The sequence below is a fragment of the Xylocopa sonorina genome, chromosome 11, assembly GCF_050948175.1.
Source record: "Xylocopa sonorina isolate GNS202 chromosome 11, iyXylSono1_principal, whole genome shotgun sequence".
NCBI lineage: Eukaryota > Metazoa > Arthropoda > Insecta > Hymenoptera > Apidae > Xylocopa > Xylocopa sonorina.
In genome coordinates this window covers 9,285,901-9,307,535 of record NC_135203.1, presented here as the reverse complement: position 1 = coordinate 9,307,535, position 21,635 = coordinate 9,285,901, and the positions used below count along the sequence as shown (strand labels likewise).

Below are 21,635 nucleotides of genomic sequence, written 5' to 3'. Positions count from 1 at the left end.
TATAAATCAACCCAACGAAACGGTAGGTGGTACGGTGTACACGCGGAGTTTCGCAAATCGCATCGCGATTCACGGAGTTCGCCCCCAAACAACTTTCTTTTGCGCGATCAAAGTCCTGGTACTCGACGAACGTCTTCCTCGATCCCTCGCGCGACTCTTAGACGCGAGTTCGAACTGAAACCCCGCGTTATACATCGATGGAACGTAGAGACACTCTGGAATCTTGTCTCTGCCATATCTTCGTCGCTAATGATCAATTTACCTTGCCCCGGGAGAGCAAACGGGGAAGGTTAGACGGGATGAATTTGTCTGAGCAACTCTCGACGAACGAGGGGGAATTGAAATCGTTTAATCCGAAGTATATTCTCATCCCGATCGCCTCGGCTGCCTCGTTGTAACCGTCTCACCGTGCCTCCAACTTTCGACCATCGAACTTCTCTCGCCTGAACGCTGCGTTCCACGACGCGGATATTTTACCAGCCTCGAAGAAATTTCGTATTACGCCCCTAGCCTCTGTGCCCCCCTCCAACACCACCACGCCTTCCGTTACGAAACTTCCAACACTTTTATTAGCGAACACCGGACGGGTAACTAATTAAGAATCAGCCGGATCGTTCTGATTAAAGGAACCAGGCGTCCCACCGTGGCTCGTCTTCTTGTTCCCGCGCAGCGAAAGAAGCTGGTCGCCCTGATGCAATTAAATCTTTTGTCGAATACGGAACGAGCATCGACGTGACGGGCCGCAGGTAGGATCGATCGTTCTGACCGGAATAGGAAAGAACGGGAATCGAGCAAGACGGCTCGGTTATGTAACATGCCTCCGGGTTATAAAGCGAGGCGTTCGAACTTCGAGACCCGACGGGGGTGGTTTATGATTTACGACGCGAAACTACGGGAATTATATCCGTCGTTACGGTTTCTTTCTAACAAGACTTCTATGATTTTCTTGAAATTATTCCGACCTGTGGGAAGGGTGGCTTCGAAGGAAGGGGCGAGAGACGTTCGTTCGCGTTCAAGCTCTGATCCAGGCTTGACGCGTCGCTCGTAAATCAATTCACAAAACCGCCAGTGAACCGGGATAAAGACTCTCAAAGTTTCCACCGCGCTTTTCTCGTCCGATCCTGCGTTCCACGCGCGATGGAAGGTAATCGAGAGATTGAAGGAAGCGTCGGGCCAGTTTGCGCCTAAAATCATAGCGCCAGAGAGAGAGCGGAGGTGGCGAATCGACGATGGCGCGGGCCGTGGCTTCCGTTTAAAGCGGGCTTAAGCGCGGGGTTGTTTATTCCGAGGAAGACCGGTTACGGGCGGCAATTAACGGAATGTTCGGTAATACGAGTGTAAACAGTCGAGCGTTTGCCTCCGCTGGCGGAAATGTACGCCACATTTGGACCCTTCAATTTTCCATTGGCCAACGAGAAACGGACGGTCCCGTTTCTCCTCCAGAAATGAGAACGGGACCGCGCGCGATGTTCCCGTGAATTTTACGAGGCAGCGGAACTTCCGTCGACGAGAGCGAACGGCCTCGAATCGTCGGTGAATTCGCCGCTGGTATTCGAATTGATTTCACTAAGCCAATTTCAGCTGGCACACCGTAAGGGTTGGACTCCGCGCGCTTCGCGTCGATTCGTCGCCTCCCGATGCGCCAGACGAGGCGAGACATCGCGTTGCGACTTCTTCAGCGTGGAATTGAATCACGGCGGGGGAACTCGGCTACCGGAAATAAGATATCGATTAGCGTCGCCGAAATTGTGCACAGCGGCGAGGAAACGAGGCTCGATCGATATTCGATGGCCCCGCCGTGCGACACGACGCGAAATACGTCGCGTTCGAACAACGAATGCGTGATACGGAAATTAACTATTTGGCGCTGATACTCGGGTGTCTAATTTGGTATCGTTGGAACGTCGTCAAGAATCTGACGGGAATCGAAACGCGTACTTTTTATCGAAACGAAAGAGGGTCAAAGTCGCGTGGGATTAGCGAAACAGAGCAGACGGGCGTGTCTGCGGCTCCACGAATCAAGTTCGCTCGCTTCGACAGGGTCGATCGGTTTCGGAAAGACCAAAGGGGATCGGTAAAAGCGTACACGGCACGGGAAATCGATGGTTAAGCTCTGAGACGTTCATCCCTCAACAGTACCTTCGAACACTGGGAAACAGAGACAACGACAGCCCTCTGATCGAGCTCGTGCGCGATGCATAAACGAAATAAATTATGCAATCCGGTCTCGCGGCTCAACGAGCCCTTAACACGATCGTTGCCGCGTTTATGCGCGGTCAACGAGCCCCGTTCCTTTGTATTTTTATTAGCGCATCGTCGATTTTATCGGCGTATATTTGATTTGTTGGCTCCATCGTTTTGTTGCTTTGTTGGAACGCTGAACGCGTCCCGCTTTGACCCTTTACCGGGGCTCGAATAAGAATAAAACGCGGGCCGCGTGAACGCGGCTACAAAACCGGCGAAATTTATGGAAAATTTATACCGCGAATGCGAACCGCCCAGAGAAGGAATAGAGGAATATATAAGATCGACCGCGATCAAGGTAATTTACCGCTGCACGGTCAGGGGAGTTTTCATCCCCCACTCGTCGACCCAACCACCGCGCGTCGATCGCGCGGTCGCGTGAAATCTAATTCGGCCACTCGTTAAAAATCGTTCGGCAAACCGAGCCGACGAAAGAGGGATCCGCGAATGCAAATAGTTGCGGCTGGGGGAGCGATAGCCGGAAGGGTTGAAAGGGGACGCGCGCACTGGCGGACCCTGCGCGTCCACCGCTAAGGAACAGTCCCGCGTTGTTACCGCGCGAGTGGTACAGAAGTAATCTCTTAATGCCCGCGGGTCCATCCATTCACTCGTCCCGTTGCCGCTCCGCTTTGCTTCTTCGATGACTCTGCGACCGGACCGCAGCAGCGTTATTGCGCCCGTGATATTAAATTATTGGCCGCGGCGGTTCGCCTCTGGTAATATCGAATGCCTCCTCGATTCGTATGAATATTAATGGCCGGTGTTAAGCGACGTCGGCAGGGGAACGGCTGATCCGCGGGATTACGCCATACATCGGGCATACGCTCGTGGGAAAGGGAGCCGCGCGAATACCTCTGTACACGCGTTCTCGTCGAATTATGCAGGCTTTCGTTTCAGGGATTCTTTGTTCGCGTACGGGGCCAAACTTCGGATGAGGTACTACGCTTTAAAGAGTAAAGTCCCGTCTGTAATTAATGGAACGAAACCAAGTACGCTGATTATCGTAAAATCGAACGGATACGCGGATATCCGTTTCAAAATGATTCGCGTGGCTAGTGAAATTTCGTAACGGTTAGCGAAAAGTGAAACGAATGGGTAGAATAATCTGTTATACGAAAAGGTGGAAAAGAAATGGGATAACAGCGAATGAAACGGGACATTTCCATCCGCGAAGTAGACACCGCAAAGATTGATTCCCAGAGGATAATGAGGAAAATCGTTCGCGCGGCGGTAATAAGGTTTTGTCGCCGTTAGCCACCGTTCATTTAAGCCAACGGGATTACGCGTCCAACGAATTCGTCCAAGTTCCCTCGAACTCGTTGGCTCGTTTTCGTTCCGGTAAGCCAAGTGTGATTTTTGACAGGGTGGAAACGTCGTGATCGGAATCGCAGGCGCCTCCGCCTCGTGGGCCGTGGCAGAGATCACGAGCCCGAGATCGATCATCGTTGACGTCTCTCTCGTCCGTTGTCGAAGTCTATTCTCGAAGGATCGTCAGGTGCAAGCGTGACTAATGGACGTTCGTGGAACGAAACGATCGTGTATACGGGACGATTAAAAGCGATCGCGCTTACAACGCGAGCGAATTCTCGTGTACGACCGTGGCGATTATCGAGTTTATTACCGGCTGGAATTTTTCCCGACGTTATCCGGTAATAGCCGATCGAAATCGCGAATTCCAGAGTCCCGGTAACGCGGAAGCGTTAATTGTCCCCACGGTTCGTACGGTTCGCACGGTTCGCGCTGGACGCGATCGATCGCCGTCGAATCGCTCCGTGGAATTCTTTCGCAGACGATAGCGAGCTCTTTCCACCGTACGGGCCGCTAATTAATGTGTAATTTTCAATTCTACCCGAGGCGGAAAGCTTGGCGAAAACAGCTCTCTCGTTGCTTTTTAATGTAACTCGTTGGTAGCACGGTTTCGCGCTAAATTCACACGGCGAGTTTTGCCCCCTTTACTCTCTCGGCCGGTGCGCGCCATTCACCCTTAAGAAAACTCACCCCTAGAGACGTGGGTATTCACAAACGCCACTTAGCCTGCCTGATATACGCCGCCATTTCTGGGATCCTTATTTTCTAAACATCGCGCTTAAACTTCATCGTAAGGGCCCGCTCGTTTCCAGGCTGTTTGTTCTTATTTCTTACTTTTATTGTTATCGCCGGTGGCGTTAATGCGTTTCCCCGTTCACTGGAAACGCGTCAAGTATTTCGTAATGAAGAGAGGAGCAGGAATAACGTTCGTGTCTCCATTTTCAGCCGGGTTTCGAGCTTACTCGGTGACGCCGAGGACGCGCCCCGGAAACTTTCCCGGTATTTCGCAGCGCCGCGAATTTCGCGATGCTCGAACACCGCGCTCTGATTAACCATAAGCATGTTTCGCGCTCTCGGCGATGCTGCTGCGTTTCGTCTCGTAAAAAAATCTATCGCCGCGAAGATAAGCAAAGCGTACCGAGCTCTCTCGGTGCCTCGAAAAATTTCACATCCCTCCGTTGCTCGCGTCCACTCTCATATTTTTTCCATCATTCCCATTGTTCAATTTGCGAGAGAAAAAGAAGAAAAAAAAAGAAATGAATACGCAACGAGCGGTGTAATTTTTCCCGAACAATACGTTTTCACGGATACGAATCCTTTTATCTCAATTTTCCATTTTTTTTTCTTTTTTACCACTCCCTTTATTTCACATCGTATGCAAATTTCGAAATAGAAAGCAGGCGTGTCAGCGGAATGAATAACCTCGATTACTAGCCCTAGGTGGTCCGCGTCCACATAAATTAACCATTCCGTCGGGATGACTTTTTTCGCGGCTCGATTTGTGTAGCGGAACAAATCATTCGCGAAATCGAATTATCGAGAAGTCAATGGCCTATGATAAACACGTGTGCATTTGCGGATCGGTTTAAATCATTTTCATCGATCGTACCTCGTGGCTCGGCCGTCGTAACCGTTATTACAGGCCGTCGCGTCGCGTCGACTCGATAACGGACGTTTTAGTCTGAAAATGGTAACGAAAAGAGGTGGTCGGGATTTCCATGATGTCGATAAGTACCTGGCGGTGTTTGACGTCGAATGGACAACCGGCATTAACGTTCAACGATCGTTGAAGAGGATGGAAAGACTTTTAGCAGAGGCGCGCTCGTCGCGTCCATTCGCTCGCGGCGAAGGATTCGTCAATGGGACAAGCCGCTTTGCGCGTCATTAAGTAGCACTCGCGTCCCGCCGCGAATCACGACGATCTTCAGATGCAATTTAGGCGCCGGTACACTCCTCTTTCTCCCGTCGCGTGAAATGTTTCCTTCCTCGCGCGTGCAAACCACCAAAACGGTGAACGAAGCTCGCCCGTGAGATATGAATGGTTATTAAAACAGGAAAAACACCGCCGTGAAACGGGGACAGCCGAGCATAAAGGGAAGCTCGCAGGAAAATGGAGAGAGGATGAGATAGAGACTTTCGGTGTCATCGGGTGTTTCCCGGCTCGCGAACAGGGATGTTTCGCGACCCGCGATATACGTACCCCTGGTTTTTTTCTTAAGCGGCGCAAAATCGCGGGGACGCGCGATGTCTGCGCGAGAGGGCTTTGTTGCGATTGTTCGGGGGTACAACGACCGTTTGATTAAAAAGAGATTCATCGCGGTGAATCGTCGAACGCGAACACGCGGCTTTGTGCACCTCGTATTCGTCAGGATTACAGTCATATGCGGTGCGAGAACTTGGCAAACACGTCTGTCAAAACGCTTTTTTTTTTCCTGCACTTTTTATTGAACCACCAGCACCACCGGCAACGGGAGAGCCGCGCTGCAATTGGCGGGCACGACGACGACGGCTCTAGCCGTAACCTCTCCCTCGAATCCATCCCTGTTCGCCTATCGGCCACCCCCGTTGCTCCCTGCCAGCCTCAATCTCGACCGTTCCCGCCTGCCGATCCGACCGAAACATTCTGATTTTGCTGAGAGACGGGAAACCGGCGCACTCTGGAAATTTAACAGTGTCGTAAAACCCGCTGGCCATCCCGGGGCGCCACGGGATCCTCCGCAGCCACGGAACGGAACGAGCCGCGTTACGCGGTGAACATTATGTTATACCCGTGTTTAAGTAGATTTTATTGCCCCGGATGCGGTTCCCGCGATCAAACACTGCTCCCCCGCAGTCGAACTCCGTAAACCGCGCCTGCTCGCCCCCGATCTATTTACGAGAGATCCGCCCGTGGACGAACAGGAACGCGTTTATTCGCGCCAACTTTCCTCGTAACAGTCACGCTTTTTAACCAGCGCGCACGGCCGCGAGGGGATAGTTGGGAACTTTGGAAAAAATTCCCGTCGACTATTCTTCTCCGTCTCTCCGTCCCACCCCCTCGACGGTTGTACGTTACCAAGGTGAAGCGTAAACTATAATTAATGATCGGAGTCGATGTCGCCTGGAATTTCAACGAAACTCCGTCCAACGTAACCGGCCGTTCCCTGTAATTAATGAGCGGGGCCTATCTCCGTTTCTCGCGCCTCGTTCTCCCCGCGCTCGCGATCCCATCGACGCGAAAGGAACACGGTGCATCTATTTACGTAGCGCGAGCGATCCGCGCGTCGCGACGCTCTCGGCAACATTGTCGAGGGACGCGATAGGTGTAAAAGATAAGCCTCGATAGCCGGGTACGGGAGCAAGAAAACTCTTGTCCGGCCGCGGTCTGGTCACGTCACATCGCGTGCCGCCTGCTGCCTAATAGATCCATCGCGCCGCGCCCAACCCCTCGCTCTGCTCGCGGAAATCTATCCCGCGAAATTTTATTACGCGTCCGACTGGAGGTTATACGCCCTGCGCAGCCAGGCGTCTTCGCCAGGTTCTTGCACGCGACAACGGGTAAACAACCGGGCGAGATCCACGGTCCGAACGGGTTAACCGCGCGGCTATAGCGAGCCACCGAGGCAAATTGCAGGAACGGCTTGAATGAGATCTCGAACCGGCTCGAGTTATGTATAATGCGCTCGAGAGCTTTTCCCACGCGAACGGAAAGTGGCTGGTACCCGGGGAATGCGAATCGCGCGAGTTACGGGACTGCAGCCTCGAAACCAATTAACGGTTGCGCTTTTTCTTCCTGTCTCGAACATTCTTAACCGTTTTTCTTTTTTTTTTCTTTCCACTCTCTCTCCTCCGGTTTCCAACCCCTTCTTCCGCTACCGTTCGCTGCTGCGAACGGCGGACGATATCGAGAGTCGAATGTCAGCTGTATTTCTGAATTCTAAATGCATTCCAAGTATGCGTAGGCGTGTTCCGTGTCTCAGTATCGAAAATCAATTTTTAATTGGTGAAATCGTACGAAGTAGCGGAGAGAAGACAGCGAATAACGCTCGCACGTGTCGCGTACGCGTGGATATAAAATTGGGAACGCAGAAGGGTCGAGCGGACAACAAAGAGCGATCGATTCATTATCGAGAACTGTACGGCTCTAGTAATTAGCGTCGGTGAGTTTGATTACGAATTCTTGCGCGTCGAAAATTGGGTAAATATTTTCGATCGCGCGGAATAAAATAACAATTCAATAAACTGTAACGTGTATCGTATTGAAAAATATTTAATCCACCGGACCTGGGTAAATAGGGTGCAGGTAGCGTGCAATACTGTATTACACGTAGATGGAAGTCACGGGAGGATGGCGTATTTGTAATTTAAATAACTGCAACGATTGCAATATCGTGCTCGAATGTTCCGCGATGTTCTAGGCGCGTATCGTATCCCAGGTGCCCGCGCACGGAGTGTACACAACGAAGGCGAGTAAATGAATCGTTACCTATCACGATTAATTGCGATCCTTCAAATATTCAGGGCATTTGAAAAAATTGGCCGGCGCTGATTAAAATCGTTCGCGCCAGCAGGAATAATCGAATCAATTTAGAACGCTTCGTTAGTGCTTAAGCTTGCACTCTGTTTTTCCGATCATATAAATTATAACGCCGAACGATACGTTCCTGCCTTTATTTCCGTTTACTCTTCCGGTTCGATTGAATTTTGCGAATCAAACCGTGAACGGCTTATTTTCATGCCTACCAGCGAGAGAAAGGGATCTTCGAACGATAAAAAAAAGAAGAAGCGGAAGAAGAACTTCTTCGTCGACGATTCGCTTGGTAAAAAACAGTGTAATTACTCCGATTCTAGATTGGACCGTTGGATCGTTTGAGCATAAAAAAAAAGGAGAAGGAAGTCGGATGGAAGCATCCGATCCGCTGAAGAGATTCCGCGAGTTTACGTGAAAATTACTTGATAAGACCTAACTAATAGCACCTTCGGGACAGATTCTCGATAATGATGGTTTTGATCGACGGACGCGAAGAAAGCTTAAGGTTCGTTAGCGAGTGTCGCACCTAATGAATATTACTATACCGTTCTGATAAAAATCTGTAGTTTCATTTAAAAAATATCGATGGCTTTGAAATTTCAAAGGAGATGACTTCGATGGAAAAAATACGAAACGCACGAAGCAATTTGCGCGCGTTCCAAATAACAAAGATTCGATTGGGGAGGGGCTGCAATTTTCCAGAGAGGCTGGTAGGACTCGAGTTTTTTTCCACGTCCGCCTTTCGATACGGTCTCTGCGATAGGCAAAGTTTCCATTGTGGTCCCGGGGGTTGTTCGCGGCCACGAGTCACCGTGCATGCGTTGCCGGACTATTTCGAGGCATTATGATTGCGGAAAGCTTACAACAGCCTCGTGCAGCCGCTGCACTTTGCATGAGAGATTAGACAACGAGAGAGAGAAAGAGAGAGAGAGGAGGAAGTGGGAACTGTTCGACGCGAGGCGACGTTGGCTACTCGACAGTTTCCACTTCGTGGCCCGTCCGAAGCGAAGAGTTCGGACATTACGGTCCCACGTAACGATCGATTTTAATTGCCGCGTTACAGCCAGGCTCGTTCTACTCGAGACCGATACGAAGCGCCACGCGGGTTCGAATTCAATGTGTTTTTGAAAAACCTCCCACGAACGGGGATGGTTTCCGCGAACGAATGACAAGCCTCTGACGGGAATTACGATCTATCGATGACACAATCGAATGCCCGGCTTAAGCCAACTTTTCCGCCCGAGCAATTCGAACTGGAATGTGCTATTACGAAAATGTATTTCGCCTCGTGACCAATCTCTAATGGCGCCGGCTAGTCTAGCCGTCCGTCCAACCCCAAATTCATCGAAAATGTTTTCATCCCTCATCCGCGCGTGCGGCGGTCGAAAAATCAATCAACATCGGAAAGCGTGCGAGTATTTTTTTTTTTTCTCGCAAACGGCAGCTAATATAAAATTGCACGCATCTGGTTACCGTAGCTGGTATCGAATCCGTGAAGTTCGCTGGAAAAAAAAGGAACGGTGATACGTGAAATCGGTATGACGTTTCAATAAACTAACCAATGATCAATTCATGGGAAGACGAGGGGAAAAATGTACGGGCAGAACAACGCGCGTGTAAATCAGACAGGACGCGGGCACGATTTCGAGCTGTAGAAATGATTTGTGAGTGTTGTGCTCGACGCTCCGAATAAAATGTAACAGAAACGGCTGTCGGCAACGGAATGTATTATACATCAATTTTCCCGCTTGTCCTCGTATACCTCTTTCGTTTCTGTTCGCAGTTTTTTCTGAATGGAAATCATCCGGCGTAAATCGCTGCCGAGAACTTCTAAACGAATAACGAGCGGTGCTAACGAAGAGAGGACATCTGGGGAACCGTGAAAAGTCGAAGAACCGGACGCGTTCTACCGTGGGTCGTTAACGAGTGAAAATTTCGAGGGTCGCTTCTCCGGTTTATTTTTACGTTTATTCGATTTTAGGCCGGAATAAAAGGTGAAAGATAGATTCTGGAGATCGAAATCGTCGCTGGCAAAGTTGCTCGCTTGCAACTCTGCGCATCGTTTTACGCGTTGTTCTCTTATCGTCGCGTCGACCGCCTCTAGCTGACGGAATTCATAAATCCAAGAAGCTTGCTCAAATGTACGCGTTTCGCCGCGTAACCAGTACGCTCGTCGTCGCTAATAGGAATTAGACAAGACGCGAACCCGCGTTGAATGTAAATTAGCCGGATCGCTCGTAGACGTCTGTAAACTGTGCAAATCATTGGCAGGGAAGAACGCCAAGAAAGTTCTTGGCAAACACGAGGCGGAAAGTAACGTGGACCGCGCGAAATGATATGGGGACTAGTACAAATACGATAAATCCTCGGCAAACCGGCGATTGATTCGACCAACCGAGAGGGCCGGAGGATTGCCCGCGAGGTAACGAAAGTTTTATTGGATGTTGAATTCGAGAAGATGCGACTGTGCCGAAATGAAGTTGAACAAACAATCCCTTTGAAACTCTATTACCCGTACCTTTGCTGACTTTCACTGTAAAAACAGTCATTAGCAAACATCCATCCGCGCAATCTCCCGACACCCGTAGCTAGAATTTATTTATGGTTGAAATGACCTGCTGCAACGGACAAAATTCCATTTACTCGTTACGAAAAAAGGAAAAGTAGAGACGGAGGGGGTGGGGGAGTGAAAAAAGCAGACGGATCGAATGGAAGATCAGGAAAGATATCACGTTCTGTCGATACCAGTGACGCCCGGTAAAACGATGCAGCGGAGTTGGCCTCTATTGATCAAATGATCACAATGGGATCACAATAGGAACACGGCCGGCACCGATTCGATTTCTCCGTGTGTAAATGGTGCCCTGGCGGTGGCTCCTCTCTAAAGGTGAACCAGCAGGCCCCGGTACACGCGTCCGTGTCGACGAGCACGTGAAACCAAGCCCCATGTGCACGCACGTCCAGCAAAAAGCCGGGTGAGAGGGTACGCGGATCGATGTACACGCGCGTCGATGGGATGACCACGAATCGATACTTCACTGTCACGAGCCACGACATATTTCGACCATTACCAACTCATTTCCACCCTGTTCTCCGCACCGTGGCCACCGTGGGAACCCTCTGTTTTTCCCGTTCGCGGAAATTTTCGCTTTCCAACTTCTACCATCTCGTTACTCACGCTTCGCCACAGTTTCCCAACACGCGCCCCATCCTTCTTCATCTTGCCCCGACGAGTTTTCCGCTCCCGTTGCTCACCCTTTGCCGTATCCCCTACACGTATACGCGCCGCGTTGGCCACGTCTAATCGCCCTCGAGAAATTCAATTTCGACGATACCGATGACTGGCCTAACTCTCTCTCCCCCTCCCTTCTTACTATATGCCCGAGTAAACGCACCAGCATCCGGCTTAGAGACGTATCCGAACCATCCCTTTACTCTGCCTCCTTCTGCTTTCCATACTTCCTTTCGCCCACCCGGATCGATGTATCCGCGTTCCGGAACTCGAACGGAAACGCGACGAGTTTCCGAGCGACTTCGATCCGGATTCTTTCCTCGTGATCGAACGTGAGTTATGGTCGCATGATATATCTCCGAACGGGCTGGCTGTCACGTTTACTCGCGATACGCCATTACGTTGGACAAATGTTTGACGAGCTACGTTTCGAGTACTTACCCGCTCCGACTGCGCGATAGCGAAACTTCCTCGCCTCCCCCCACGGAACGCGAAGAATAGACTGTTCTTAGACGCGTCGATGGCTTCGATACGAAGGACGAGAAACGGAGGGAGAGGGTAGGGAAAACTGGAAGCCAATCTCAGGACCGGTCCAAAAGGATTATGATCGGAACAATAATTACTATCGCCATATTTGGTCGAGCATTTATCCGTCTCGACGCCTGTTAAATAAGATTACGTGGGTCGCGTCTCGCGCGGTCGACACGCCAGCCGAACCTGTCGATATTTACGTTTGACGGGAGAGCTCGCGCGAGAAGGGATCGGTGTTCGGTCCACGCGATACCGCAGCCTCGAATCTTTCACGAGTCTGCGGAATACCACGTTCCTACCCGTTAAGTATTTACCAGTGTTAGGGGGAGTTCGCCGAGGTCCGCTAATTCGCGTTAACCTCGGCCGGTGTGGGCGGATACGCGTGCGAGGAGAGGATATTAACAGGGGTATCGGTGGTAGGCACGTACGTAATTACACCTTCGTTGCTCGTTTCGGTTGGCACCGGTTACGGACGGCCTCGCTTATCTCCGGGTGATTCCTGATACTCTTACACGAACTACCCGGGTATATTGATTCGGTGCGTTTATCCAGCCAGGATCGGGTACGGGGATCGCGATACGGACAGTTTTAAATTCCCACCCCGCCTGGATCCCGATGAAAAGAACCGCGTGAGAGGTTGTCCGATTTCGAAACGGAATTACCGCAAGTGGAAAAGAGTGGATCCTCCCCGGGGCGTCTGGAAATTACAACCCCGAAATCCTATCTACGTCGCGGTTACAGCGAGACCACGGTACGCGTCCTTAAATCCAGCTATCACAGTTTTTCTCCGGATTCTTGCGGTCGCCTACATTCAGGGATACGCGAACGTACATCTAACCGTATGCATTAAGTCGGTATCATTAAGTAGACGGACGCGATTCGTACGTACACGTAGAACGCGGCGTTACGGAGTCGGGCATGCACATTCTTGGTGCGCGAGCCTCTTCCACGGGTACGAACGTACATACACGCGTGCGCAGAGGCACATACAGACACGTACAGGAGGTACGTAGACAGTTGTACACATCTGCACGCGTTTAAACGCGCATATCTTAGGTCTAATTCAGGGAGCGCGTACCGCTATCTCTGGAATGCGACCTTTCTTCCTGCACGGTTCATTTACCCCATTCGTACGTACCGAATCGCAAGGGCGTTACATTCAGCGCGATATTCACTGGTAAGTGTTCATTAAACCAGCCGTTCCACCGGGTGCGGGTGTTAATAATAGTGGCAGACACAGACGCACCTCTGTACCAAGACTCAGGACAGGGGTACGAGGAGTTAGGTCGAGAGGGGTAGCAAAGGGTCGAAGAGTTCACCTGCGCTGCGGTCTGACGTTTTTCACGGTTCTCCTGGGTTTCTCTTGCGGATGAACGAGGATCTCGTCGAAACTGTCCAATTTTTCCGCGAGGCACGCGTATAGCGTAGCCACATAATGATTCTTGAATTATTCGCGATGAATCCCAACCGAACGCCTCGTCAACCCAGTTTCTCGGCCCTTCAAAGTTCGACAATTGATCGGTACCCAGTGTGTCGCGCATAAAGTCAAACCGCTTGAACCAGATTCTATAACGGTGGAAAAAGAAAAAAATGTCGCGTATGTGTAACGCACGCCTGGATGAACGCTTTTCATCTCCGATCCCTTTCCAAATTACGACCACACTTTTCATCTGTCCCCCGGGAAGCCGGACCTTTTCATCCGCGCGGCCATGGACATGTGCTCTGCATTCAATGGATATCACCTGGAGCATTAAACGCGGCCAGCAATCGACGAAACGTTCATAAAAAGGAAGTAGGTAACGGATAATTAAGACGACGTTAGGAGCGCGTTAACGAGATGCCTTTCGTCACAAGGTGTATTTCCTACCTTAGGTAGGCGGACCTTCGCGATAATTAACACGCGACCGTTCCGCTGGCGACAGCTTCCGTCATTCGACGTACGCGTTCTACACTGTTCCTCGGTTCGTGTCGTTAAATGCATACCTGGCGCTTCGACGATCTCACGGATAAAGACGTATCGTGTATTAATGCCAAGCCACGCGACACGACTCGCCTCTAAGCGCCTCTTTTCAATGCACCGAAACACCCATTCGACTCGCGTGTCTTTCACAGATCCTGCATTGCGATTCCTGTTCAAATTGTAACAGTAGTGGTCTCTTAACGGCGACTACTTACTGCCTAGTCTATCGAAAGTAAATCGCGGTGGGAAAATCTAGGAGGGGCAGAGGAACGCGTTAATGATCCGAGAACGGGTTACACCAGACGATGCGCTCGCTTTGAAAAAAAGATGATCGAACAACTTTCCTCTTCTCTACTCTCCCTCTTAGAAGAAAAGGGAAACGTTGACGTCTCGTCTCGCCATTACGCGAAGCGTATCAGAGGCAGAATCTCTCGAGTGTGAGATATGAGTAACGAGGCAAACATTCTCTCAGAATGGTCCGCGCTTGTAATAATAGCGACGGACGAGCGTTTTATATTCAACTTCGCCTCGCTTGTTTAAAACACTTTGCACGGGGAAACGGAATAAAGCGTGTTGCCAATAAGGCTTAATGTCCCCCGGATCCCTTGCCAAGTCCTCCTCGCAGTTGCGGTAAAGTTTTGCTCGACGGTTCTTACGGTCTCCAGCGGCGTACGCTGGGACGTTCTTTCAAAAACTGTCCTGGATCGAGCCGGACCGATGGGAACGACCCTTCGAAATCGAAGAAAACGATCGGATCCGATCGACGATTTATTTATTGCCGGATTGCATCCCACGTAACGTACCTACTCGCACAACGAAAGAAAAGATACCTGTTCGCTCGCATTCCGAGCATTACCTTCGTAGCAGAGTCGGGGTTAAATCTTTGAAAACGGTCCTCGTTATTTCTCGCGAGGCAACCAGCGATCGGCTCCCATCAACGGAACGGTTGAAATAATTTCAGAGACATCGATTCGCTACGTTTCGCGTGCAATACACAACCGATGCCTCTCGAACCGAGACAACAGTCCATCCCACCGCCTCTCCTTTATCTGACTCGATGACATAATCGATAACGCTTAGTGTCTTGTTCGATGGGGACAGGCTAATGCGGCCCGAGCATAACGGGCAATATCGAGATCTATGAATTACTCGTTAATCTCCGATAAATCACCGGCCGCGTCGATACTCGCGCACCGAAGTTCTTAAGGAAACCGTAACTCTCGCCAGGTGAATAGGGGTGGCTGCTGGAGAGCTACGAATCGAAGAATGCGCGCCATTCTGCGCTGCCTTTATAGACGGTCGCGGGGCAGACGCTAAAGGGTACACACCTCTGTGTAAGGGTGCGTATCAGCGTGGAACCTCAGCGTATAGTTAGAACTGGCGGCTGATTTCCTTTCCACGTCCGCGCATAAGCCGAGGAACAAAACGGAGAGACGCGCGTCGCATCGATTGTCGGATTTTAAGCGTGCACCCACTCCTCTGTCCGTTCCCTCGAGTACGTTTTCCATTCCGGCCTGTTACGATCCCTTTCGGCGACGGAGACGTATTTCCAGCGCGCCTAGGCGCGTTCCTCTTTTTTCGCTTCTTGTTTGCTCCGCCCGTTAGAGCAACGGGAACAGCGTCTCGAGCACGTCGACGGAGTATTGAAAATATTTTATCCGGTATCGATGATCGATAGCGGCGCAGGGATTGCGCGTTAAACGCGAGGCTGGATTCGGACGAAGATGCAGTTCGATTAACCCGCTCGCATCAGCGCGAGGAGATATATCCGATGGACAACGTTCGCGTGTCCAATTCCACTGGTGGACGATTCACGTCGAGGGAAAATGAAAAGGAAAAATATTGTATTTGTATCGCTAACCCCGTTCCCGACTCTTTGGACAGGCTGGCCCCGTGTTCGAATGAAAAGGCACTTGTCCAAAGTGTCAACTGAACGACATAAAAACGTCCGGAGAGCGGACTGGCCGGAATTTTTGTTCAAGAGATGCGTATCTCTCGCGCGCGCATAGGTGCGTAAAGATTAAACGATACGAGAGAAAAAATATCGGGGAGGAACGAGTACCAGGGTTTGTTAAAAACTACTCGCGCGTGTTTCCACGTACGTTCCGCTTCGAAATTCGCCAATGAACGATGACACGCGAACGAATCGAATATGATCGCGGGACTGTTCCGTGACATTCACCGAACTCCATTCGTGGCCGTCGATGCACGATGTCGCGGTAACGCAATAATGATTCCGTGGATTCGGGAATATTACAGCGCCGGCATGTTCGATCGGCGATTGTCCACGGTTTATCCGGGCGAACGGTCGCGTGCGTAAAATAAAAAAGTGATCGCATTTTAATACGGTTCCGGGAAGATTAATGCGCCCGACGAACGACTCGACGATCATCGATTCGAGCCGGTTTGCACGGCGCGAGACTTCCTCGTCGCTTCGACGTTTTTTCCCCTCCGTTATTCATACCTTGATTATCGTGCAAAAATGTGGCCGTCCTCCCGGAACTCCTGCTCGCGCGCCCACGCACTCGGGTCTCCTTCCGGTCGCGCGAATTGAAAATTCTTTATTCATGAAAATACGAGAGGAATCGCGACACGCGCTCGAGGAGGAAGGGTACGGTTCCTTCAAGAGTTACGACTCTCTCGGTAGTCGACACTAAAGCGTTTAATGAAGAGCGTAGGAACGTCGCTTCCGCGAATTAGCATCAATCCCGTTTTTCGCGCAGCGAGACGACGTTTCGACGAACTCGAGGTTCCAGATCGACGATCGTAAATGAAACGTTCACGGCGGAGGCGAACGCGACGGATGAAACCCGCCGGAGGATATCACGTTCGTTTATTGCACTTTCCGCGCGCGTTATATCCCTGTCTCCCGCTTAAATAAAATTTAATACCCGCGAACGGGGCTCGCGCGCGCGCGACCGCCCGCGCCCCGCTGCTAATTTATGTTAATTTAATTTCCCGCCCTATGAATTCCGGCTTAATTGTATTTTAATCGAAACATACTTTCAAATCTCTCGCCGCTCGTGACTTCCTAACTAGAACGTACCGGGACGTACGACGTTTACGCCGTCACGTCCCCGCGATGGAAATTCCATCGACTTACCATGAAACGGCGCGTACGCGCGGCAACTCGCCCCCTGCGCTTTACACTATCCGCTTATTATCTAATATTATGCGCATAATAAATAAAGAGTTAATTTCTACATTACCAGCCCCGACTTACCGCCCCGCCTCCAATATTCCATCGACCGTCTACACCTTGTCGCCACATATTTCGCGTCGCGCGAAACGATCGAAAGGGGAACAGGCTGCCGTTGCGGTGTATCTTCCTACCCGAAACGGGCAACAGGCATTTAGAAGCATACGAAACGCGGTTCACCGCGGTTGCTAATTAATTTCGAGCGGTAAGCTGACGATTAACTCGACGGTAATATGATCTCGTCGGCCATGCGCACCACAGACGCTTACGGATTGACAAATATATTCGATCATCGCGTAGGGGTGGTTGTCGCGAAAAGTTCGATCGAAATCGTGCGAGCCTCAGGCGCAGGAACGATACAGCTATAGATCGTCGAGGGGGGTGAGAATCGACAAGGGTGGCTACGGCAACAATTTCGATAGTTTCGTTCGGCTCGAGCCGCGGAAATTTCATTATCGCTCATTAATTCGTTCTTCTGGCAGGAATTCATTTCGAAATTGGAAATTCTATTACGAGATTAATGGGGGTTAGCTTCATGGAGCCAACCTGTGCGTTTATATATACCTACGTTTAAAAATTTCATTGCGGAGTCGATCCTTTGCGGAACTTCGCGTGACTCGAGACGCGGTGATCGATGATTCTGAAATAAACGCGATCGTAGGATGATCTCGAGGATCGAGTCGTTCGAGGACCCACTGAGGCGCCCCTTTTTCGAGCTCGTTCGTTGTCTCGCGGAAACCGCGGTAAAGATGAAAAAAGTAGGAAGAAAGGGGAAGGGAAAAAAATCGCGCGATGGAAATAAAGCGCGGAATACACCGCGGACGAGCGTTTCTCGAGCACGTTTTCATGTTTCAACAAAAGGCAGCTTTTATTTACGCTCAACGTTCGCTCCCTTATTTCGCAGGCGGCGCCACCGCTGACAGTGAATTACACGCGCAATACGATGCCACTCTTTTGTGGCGCGAAGAATGTGCCGGAAGTAATCCATAAAAAATGGTACGTGTTCAATTTAACGGCGGGCCGTGTACACACGCGTCCCCGAACGTCATTGACTGGCGGGCGCTGGCTTTTGTCCCTTGTACACGGCAATGAAAAGGTTAAAGTAATTTCGCGTCGCATTTCATGCAACGCGACGTCGTCTATCCCGACCGCGCTGTGTTTATACTGTGCCCAGGCGCGTTCACTTTCTCGTCCGCCTCTTTTCAAAGTGGCTCTCCGGCGCGCGAGTCACCGCGAAAAAGAGAGAGAGAGAAAAAAAAAGGGGGAGCGGAGAAGGAAAAAAAAGCAAGAATTCCTCTCGAGCGTTACGTTTCCGCCTCGCAATCAGTTTCGAACGGTGTTTCCAATTATCGGGAAAGCCTTGCGTCTGGTCCGTTCAACCTTTCCCGACGATCGACCGTAACAATAAAGCAACCCGGCATGATTGAAGTAATGCAGTAATGATCGTTTCAGGAACAGCTACCTACTCGTTAAAGCGGTTTCATATTTGGTCAACGTCGCGTGCATCTCGCGTGCGCTGTGAAAAATCGTTGCGTGAAATTTCCCCGGGAACAAAAGAGCCGAGCTGAAGCTGACGGTTCATTTGGGGATTGAAATTAGTTTCTCGCTAGCATAAAAGGTAACCAGAATTAGCAAAAGATAATTAAAAAGCCTGACGAGCGAACGATCACTCTGGACGCCGTGACGCGAGGGTGTTTTCAGTCTCTGTGCGACGCGAGCACGGTAAATCTTTCCAGGAAAAGCGATAAAGTACCGCGTTGTGTTCGTTTACGCGCGAGAAGCCAGCGAACAACGAAGTAACTCCAATGTAAATAGAAAAAGTGTGCTCACCGAAAATACCACCGACAGCCGCTGCCTTGAAGACGAACCATAACGAGTAGGTGTAGATAATCCGTCCCCGCAGCCACCAATCCATGGTGTTCACGACTTTCGTCCGGCCTGTTGCGGGTGGCCCGTCGTTGACCTCAATCCAATTCGATCAACGTTGATACCGGGTAGAGGGCCTCGATATTCGGCAACTCCGTCTCGTCCCTCTTCCCTTCTTCGCGCGTAGAACGATCGGAACGAGCGGGATGGTCATCGAAAATCGGCGATCACCGGTTCACGTTCGCGCGGTCGCACCTGATTAATTCACTCGCGAGGCACCGCGATCTCGGCGTTCGCTCATCGTCACGCGCGGTGGCTCGCGTAAAGCGATCGGCTCGTCGGTTCAACGCGACACGATACGTCGCTCCGATACGCGGCTGTGTACAGGAAGTTTCGTTACACTTATGGTTGAACGTGTAACGGGGAACCGTTGTCGGGCACGGAACAACGCGAGGCACGCAATCCCCGACGGAATACGTGTTTCCGGGGGCTCGAGGATATCCAGAGAAAGATCGAATTTTACCCTCCGCGACGACACTCACTCGACCGCGCACTTCTGCTTCTGCTTCGTTGTTCGCGAACGCACGACCGCCGACCTTCCCACTGGCCGTGTACGTTTGCGTGTGCTGCGTGTTTGTGTATATGTGTCACGTGGTGTACACGTGGTGTCCGATCCGCGACCGATCAAATATTAAATAACGGCGAACACTTTGTGCCTAGTCGACTTCCCCCACCCTCCCTCCCGCCCGCCCATCTCGAGACGCGCCGCGATCCCCTGTTTTTCCTCTAGCGCTGCTCTATGTCCTTGCCGCGTTGCTCCTGTTTTCCCACTGTGCAACCGTACACGCCGCGCCGAATATCTGTCCTCCTCCGCACCCTCCACCGTCGACCTCTGCCCTCGTCCTCTTAGCAGCGCCAACGTCCCCGATATCTTATCGGTAGCGCGGAGTGGCGTGACACAAGATCGGCTCTTTTACAGGAAACGACGTTCGCCCCGTTATTTCTGGAGCGAGCGGCAGCGGTGCAGCCCGTGCGATGCATGGTTGGCGTGCACCGGTCACCGGGGCTGCCCCCGAGCGCAATTAATCAAGCTTTTAAGCGCTTTCTTGCGACGGCCTGGGAGCACGGATCCACGGAAACGAGCCTCTTCGCCCGGGCTCGGCTGCCCGCTGGATGTTCTTCTTCCTCCGGCCGTCGAAATCCTGTGTCGCTTCCACGAAAAACGGGCTGGTCGATGCCGGAACCGCGGCTATCCGACGACTCCGAGATTCCCTCGAGGTGGCCCCTTCCAGCGGACGACGAACCAACCGAACAACGATCGCTCTCGCGTACATTCACTGGCTTGCACACTTTTATCCTGTTATCGTCGATACCAAAGACACTGGGGATGGAAATGGTTACTGAATCACGCGTATCGTACACACACGGAAGGGAGCGAACGGAGCGTCAATGAGAACGGGGTAACGTTTCGAAGGGTCGAGAGTAGAAAGATAGGGGAGGCCGTGAGAGGTCCTTAAATCTCGGTTTACTTGGCACACGCGTACCCCGGCGGAGTATCTCCGCGTCGGACGTCGAACGGAACATCCATCGTCGTCGGCTGTTTCCTGTTCTTCCGGCGAGTCGAACCAGTCGTCGGGGCGAGGGTCCGAGCAGGATCGCGCACGGACGTCGAAGAAGACAGAGGGAACAAAGCGCGGTGGACTCTGCTCGCCGAGGTTTCACGCCATCCCTCTCTCGAAAGGAGAAAAAGGTTCTCTTCCCGGACTGGTACACGTTTACGACTACTCACGTTCCGCGACGGTGGAGAAGTTTGTACGCCAACCAGAGGGAGGAACTTTCCCCGAGGTAGCGAGCGGTATCTCGTTCGCCCGACTCCTCGTCCCGTCTCAAAGAGCGAGTCGTAATAAAAATTGTTACGCTTTGAAAAATCCCGCGTACCTCTCCGTCGTGGTCGTCCACGGGCCGTCTCTCACTCGGGCATCCTCCTGCGGTCTTCCTGCTCCTCGTCCCAATTCGTTCGTGGTAACCACCGGTAGAGACTCTGGCAGCACGTCCGCCGCGTAAACACTGAAATGCAACGCAGAGACTAGTAGCCGGCGCGACGAAGGTGGAACGGCGAACGCGTTCACCGGGAAAGGAACAACGAGGAGAGGACGAGGGAGCGAGCCGCGACGCAGAAGAGGAAGGGACAACGCGGCCAACTCGCGACTCGAAGCGAACGAGCGCAACCACGGCGAAAGAGAGAGAGAGAGAGAGAGAAGGAGAATGAAGTCAGAGAGCCGGTCGTCGAACCGGTTTCCTCGCGAGAGATCGCGACGGGCCAATTGGAAATACCACTGACAATGAGTCCACCGGTCGGCCTCTTTACGATCGTTCGACGCTCACCTGACGATCGAGAGTCTGTTCACCGTGGCTCTAGATCCGGATGAAATGCGCACGAATCCAGTTCTACCGGCGACCGACCGGCCGATCGGGAATTTTATCGGTCCCGTCGAAGGGGCCCACTATCTGGGCTCGCGATCGTGGCTCGTGTGCGCCCTCAAGGTCGTCGCGGCCGATTCGATCCTCCTTTACCTCGATATCGAATACCCTGTCACGGGGACGACGTTGGCGGTCGCTGGCTGAAAACCCGCGGAACGATGAAGATAACGCTCGGTACCGAGTCACGATGGAAATTGATAATCGGATCGAACGATAGGAGGCCGAGGGTAGAGCAGCATGGACACGCGGTTTAATCACTTATTCCTCGAGGGCAGGCGGTTAAACATTTTTTTCACGAGCTGCC

The 21,635-nt window shown here is 51.6% G+C and overlaps 1 protein-coding gene across 6 annotated transcripts in view; it reads right to left on the bottom strand.

Moving 5' to 3' along the window:
* Positions 1-18,914, bottom strand: part of LOC143428844 (putative receptor-type tyrosine-protein phosphatase mosPTP-1) — a 293,117-nt gene extending 274,203 nt beyond the window's left edge. For all 6 annotated transcript variants that reach the window (XR_013102478.1, XM_076904021.1, XM_076904023.1 and 3 more), the window contains exon 1: positions 18,815-18,914. Coding sequence is in view for 5 of the 6 variants with exons in the window: in XM_076904021.1 (XP_076760136.1) it covers positions 18,815-18,899 (85 nt within the window). In the remaining variant the exon portion in view is untranslated. The remainder of the gene's footprint in view (positions 1-18,814) is intronic.
* Between the last annotated feature and the right edge of the window lie 2,721 nt (positions 18,915-21,635).